General features: G+C 26.9%; 1 protein-coding gene across 1 annotated transcript; it reads left to right on the top strand.

The window, feature by feature from the left end:
• Nucleotides 1-4398: 4398 nt before the first annotated feature.
• LOC145829141 (protein CFDP2-like) lies at nucleotides 4399-5547 on the top strand. The gene has a single exon (XM_082936870.1). It carries the CDS (start codon nucleotides 4399-4401, stop codon nucleotides 5545-5547), a length of 1149 nt encoding a protein of 382 aa, XP_082792996.1.
• Nucleotides 5548-6485: the final 938 nt, after the last annotated feature.

Genomic DNA, 6485 nt, shown 5'->3' with positions numbered 1-6485 from the left:
CCCAAACATGACTGTAATTTATCTACTGATAAAAATATTTTAAAAACTAAATTTATTTTATCATTAAATTTTGATGATTAAAGTCGTTTGATATATAAATTAAATCAAATTATTTAAATTGTTTTGAAGCCATCTATCAACTATTTAAGATAAAATAATATTTGAAAGTAGTATTGCATTATGTTAGTCATATTCTACACTATTTATGTAAATTAATTACAATCATACTTTTCATTATTCATATCTGAAAATTAAGTTATTTATTTTGAAATATATTTTTAACTTATATATACTTTAATCTTATGTCTTTTTAAAAATAGAGGTCGCATTTAAAAGTGTTTTTTAAACATAAAAGCATATCGTGTGAATTAATTAAAATTTGTATATACTACTACAATTAAAAATTATAAACAAATGAACTATTTCTAAACAATATTTTTAATTTAAATTCAAGTAGTTAAATGTTTAATTTTGAACCTAAACTTAATTAAAATTTGATTAAACAGTGTAAAACTAAAAATATTATATTACACTTATTATAATAAGAATTAATAGTATTGGTAATATTTTTCAACTCAAGTAAAGCATAAAGTTTAACATGAGTGAATAGTTGTGTACAACATTATACATGGAAAAATCACTTAAAACAACTTAATGACGTAGCAACAGAATCCCCATTAAAATCTTTGTAGTTTTTCTATAAAAACAGTTGTATTTACACTAATGCTAAGTAATTTGAAGCTTCTTAAATTTGTGCTGCGGGTAGCAGTTTAAAATTAATGTTAGAAACCGAAATTATTTTAATCTAAATCTGAATCATTTAAAACAAATTTAAAGTATAATTTTTGAAGCATCATAAAAGAAACGTATTAAATAAACTTATGACCAGTGAACTTGCTTTAATTTTTAATGAATTTTAGTTAGTAGTCTATAGTATTTATGTTTGGTTATTTATTATTATTGTCTATAACATGATGTAATTTAGTTGATTATTTTTAACAATACTGTAGTAGAAACAATACAATAAAGGAACAACTGTAATACAATAAAGGAACTAGTTTTTTTTAAGATTTATTAGTCTTCCACTATAGCTTTATAAAAATTCATTTAGGATGTTGTTTTTTTGGTATTTGAAACCATTAAAAGTCTATTTTACAAAGATATTGTAGCTTTTAAAAACATTCCTGAATATATATCATTAAGTATTTTACTTCCCTAAATAAAAATAAATAAAACAAACTTTTTTCATCGTTGTGTATACGTGAAATTAACAACAAATAAAATGATCATCAATATTTAATTATTTTAATTATGCTTTTTCATAGTACAGTAGAAAACTTCATGTTTAGAGAAATTTATATGAAGTAAAATCAATATTACAGCAAATTTCTTTGCATATTATGAATAAATCATGAAAGCTCAAGTTTTTATACATCTATAGTATTAGGAAGTATTTGTACTGCCAAAAGTAGTTTTAAATATTTATAATCCAATTAAGCACTTAATATTTTTTTAAAAGACTCACTACAGAATTCTATTTAGAAACATAAAGTAGTTTTTAACAAATATTATATAATCATTTGTGTAGACTACACAATACTGCATTACATACTAGAAAATGAACTTATCTTAATTTTAAAATTGTAAAAAAATAGTTTTAATTTATATCAAATTAAGCTTTTATAACTTAATTAACATTTCTTTCCATGTTTAAACAAATTATTTTCAATGTAAATAAATTTAAAACCAGTCAGAACCATTATACAAACGAGCTATATTTGAAAAAGATATAATAACTATCGAGAACAACAAAACAATCAACTAAAAACTGTCAATTTTTCTATAAATATTCTTTCTAATATGAAACGTTGAAACTAGCATTTTAATAAGGATATTTCAAACTTTCAAACAGTATGATAAATAATAAAATGAAAAAACACGTTTATGATGTTAAGTAGAAATTTATTTTAACGGTTATAAAAAGTGATAGCTTTTTTAAAACTAATGTACCCTATAAAATTTTACGTTTAAATTTTGCTTCATACTAATCTAAACTTTGACAAAAGTTAGAAGACATTGTTAAAGATATATAGCTAGTTTTTAATGTTCATCTAAAATTCCAAAGCATTAGACTAAATCTTATGACAATTCTGGTTTTTAAAACTCATATTAAAATTAGCTTTTAAATAATGTTTTTACTTGTAAAAATACGATTGACGTATGAATTAAGTTCTCGCAATCTTATTATGCAAAATTTTCTATAAGAATAGTATTAGTTTTTCAACTTAGTATTTGATAGCATCTTGAATATTTGTACTGCGCAATGCAGTTTGTAACTAAAAATTTTTATACAGAGAACAAATTATAAAAAAAAGGTGTTTGATTTACTTTTATAATTAGTATTTTTTAATAGTTTTATATTCATAGATAAATATTTATATGTCTTAAATTATTTTAAACAAGCTTTAGAAATGCAAATGTATAGCAATATTTTTAAAATGTTCCTTAGAAGCCTTCAAAAGTATTTGTGAAAAGGTATAGCACCATGTATGGTTAATGGTAAGTTAAATCATATAAATAAAATAACATTAAAAAAAGACTTAGCAGTGACGTAAGTACAATAATACTAAACTTTTCTGATGAAAGAAATTACATATTAATACCAACTAGTTATAAAACTGGAACGTAGTCTTGTGTTAGTCGATATTTTACAGTGAAACTCGTGGCTTTACAATAAAAAATAAGCTTACTAGTAGTTTATGACATTAACTAATAACTAGTTATAACTGAAATTTGTTTATTTTGCTCAGATTTTTACTGTAAGTTTATTTGTTAAAAATTTTCCATGTGCTGCTTTTTTATCTTGAAGTTAAACTACAAAAACGGTTGTTTTAATGCACAACTATTTTATTTTGTATGCTAAAGGTTCAGATAAAGAAAACCTAAGAAATATATAAAAATTTATTAAAATTTCTATATATTTTATATTTAACTTTAAACTATACAAATCTGTGATAAAGTTATTATGGTTATACTGACAAATTTTTTTAAATTTCTGCGTATAATTTTTTTTTTAAGTGAATTAATATAAAAAACTAAAACAATTTAGTAAAATACTATTGCTAAAATTGAAAAAAAAAGTTGTTGAACTTTAAGCTATAAACAATTAAACTATGGTAATTAGTGAGGTAAAGAAATATAAAGAATTAAAAAAACAAAGCTTTTTAAAGTTAAAAACTATACAGTAGGAATTTAATAATAAACATATTCTTATAGTATGTTTATAATGTAATTATGTTAAAAACAAAAAAAAAGAGATAAAAACAAAACATATTTTTTGAGAACATTATTGTTGATTTTCCAAAGTTATAAAATTATGTAAAAAAAAAAGTTTTTTTCTGAAAAAATTTTGTTGAGCAAAATATAGAATATAATATGAATTAGGTTTTAAATGAATACTGAAAAAATCTAAGTAAAGATTAATAAAGAAAAAACACAGTTAATAAATAACCATAAAGATATAATATTTTGTATACTTTAATGAAAATAATTCAAATATTGAATAAGAAAGGCTGTTATAATGTATTGAATAAGAAAGTTTCAAACAATCTGATGATCACAAAGATGACACAGAAGATCACAAAGATGACACAGAAGATTCCTGAAGAACTTTCATGATCTCCCCTTGGGGTTGGAGCTGTTTTAGCATCAGCTATGTAAAACCTTTGCCGACCACCACTGCCTTGTGGTTGCTTTTGGCTAAGCAAAACTTCGGGAGTAAACCCTGAGGAAAAATCAGATATGGTAAAGTCTTAAACACGGGGGTAGAGGAAACTCCGAAGAACTGTACTTCTATTCCTCTAGGAGATGCAACACTCTGATCAAAAAGCCGTAGTCGGAGCCACGTAGGCGGTCTGACTTTGTATTCAATGTCAATCCGGCAGCTCCTGCGACAATGATGAATCTTGGCTGTATCAGCTTTGCTTTTTCGCTGAGCTCTTCTCACTGTGGAGAGTGAGATCCTGCTGCATGGGCAACAGCTGGAATCTCAATGTTATGCCCTGGCTTTGTGTTACTCCAGCTTCGTAGGTTTTTCGCGAAGACACAACACGGAATACGGCAGTTACCGGTGATAAACCTAACCCTGTTTGGCGAAAGGATGGGCGCCAGGGGTCGTATTTGTCGGTAGGAGGAATTTTTTACTTCCCCTGAACAACCACTGCCTGCCTTAAGATGAGCAGCCCTCAGCCAATAAGGTGTTGTTCCGCCACAGTTTACCTTCTCATTGGGTGAATGGGGATAGCTTTAAGTGAAAAATAAACTGAAACTATGTCACCTGACAAACATAAACGTAAAAAGAGACCCACTTTTAAACTTGGAAGCTGGAACGTTCGTACCATGACTACTGGTATGGACCCCGAAAACATAAATGGTGCAAGAAAAACTGCTATTATAAATAACGAACTTCTTCGTCTAAAAGTTGATATTGCAGCTCTTCAAGAAACGCGCCTTGCTGGTCAAGGCTCAACTAAAGAAAAAAATTTTACTTTCTTCTGGTTTGGTAAGTCTGTTGAAGAACGTAAAGAATATGGTGTTGGTTTTGCTGTCAAGAATACACTCTTACAACATGAAGAAGTTGGTGACGGAAACGAATGTATTGCTACTCTCCGTTTACACACCAAAAAAGGAACAGCGACCCTTATTAGTGTATATGCGCATACGCTATACACTGACGACCAAATTAAAGATACTTTTTATGAAAAGTTAAATCTCGTAGTGAATAAATTGCCAAAAAACCACCAACTTGTTATTTTGGGTGATTTTAATGCAAGAGTTGGATCTGATCACGACTCCTGGGCTCCCTGTCTAGGACATTTTGGTTTTGGAAGAATGAATTCTAATGGTCAACGCATTTTAGAGTTTTGTCATAAACAGAACCTCTGTGTTACCAATTTATTTTTTAAAACTAAATGGCAGCATAAAGTTTCTTGGAGACATCCCCGTTCTAAAAACTGGCACCAATTAGACCTTATCTTAGTGACACGCCATCGTATTAACGATGTACTGTTAACTAGATCATATCAAAGCGCAGACTGCAACAGCGATCATTCTTTGGTCTGCTGTAAAATGCATTTCTCAAAAAAGTTCATGCACAATTCAAACAATTTAGCTCGTAAAGTTCGACTAAATGTAGGTGCAATGCGGGACAAGGAAAATATCAAAAAGTTCTCAACTCTGATGCTATCTGTCTCTTCGTCGGACACATCTGCTTCTGAGTCTTTGTCTAGGTTCGAAAAAAGTATATATCAGAATGCTTTTGAAACTTTTGGAAAGAACAAACATGCCAACAAAGACTGGTTCGAAGAAAATATCAAAATTTTATCTCCTCTTTTAAAGAAAAAGCGACAGGCTCATGTTGATTATCAACGTGACCCAAGTAACACGTGTCTTAATAGACTTCGTGAAGCCAGAAAAATTTTTCAGAGGGCAGCTAGAAAATGTGCTACTGAGTTTTGGTTAAAGGCTAGTGCCCGTATTCAGGCTTAAATTTATTTATATTAAATTATCAATAAATTTACACTAACTGCATTTATAAAATATATTTTCTTTTAACAATAATGTGTTAATTTTCTTCATATTTCTGAATAAAGCTGCTGTTTAGCGGTAAAAGTATGGAACGAAACAATTTTGCTTAAATTCTGTTTATTTATTTCTTTTTTATAAATCGAAGTACATAAAAAAGTGAAGAATTTTGTTATCACGTCACTTAAACATCTAAGTAATAATAAGCAAAAACCATAACTTGATAAATTGTATTATACTTAACTGTAAAATGATTTAAATCACGTAGGTTAGAAAATAATAGTTTTTTTTATTTTTAAAAACTTTTACAAAAACTTTATTTTGTAATCCTGAAGATCCTGTAGGGGTGAACGTCGTTTTCTTTGTGTAAATAAATAATTTTCAAATTAATTGTGTTTATATACCTTAAATAATTAATTTTATAACAAGTTATTATATATATTTAAACAATTAGATTATCATACATGATTTAAGATTCTATATGGTATAAGTAAATTCAATGTCTTGCTTCTCTCTATAAAACAAAGCAAATATAATCTGCGTCTGACTTATTGTTAAAAAAATAAGTTTAAAATTTATAAAGTATTAACGCTTAGTTTCTGAAACTTAGGCGTTACACACAAGTAAACTATTTTATCAAATTTTTATTCATTATAAGAAAGTAAAAAAAAAAATAGACAAATAACTTTTGAAACATATTAGATAATATTTTTCTAAGTTAACAAAAATAAACAAGTGTTAGACAACACTTCTATTTTACATTTTTACTGCTTATATTGATTGAAAACTTTACTCAAATAGTTTTTGTATAACGAAAAATTGTAATATTTATTAATTTTATACTGTAGCAAACAGCTAAATTCATTTAAACTTAAGTTTATTTTGACCTAGAAGTCGTTGTG

Source organism: Thalia democratica, chromosome 2 (assembly GCF_965202585.1).
Source record: "Thalia democratica chromosome 2, ktThaDemo2.hap1.1, whole genome shotgun sequence".
Lineage (NCBI taxonomy): Eukaryota > Metazoa > Chordata > Thaliacea > Salpida > Salpidae > Thalia > Thalia democratica.
This window is presented reverse-complemented; position numbering and strand designations above follow the sequence as displayed.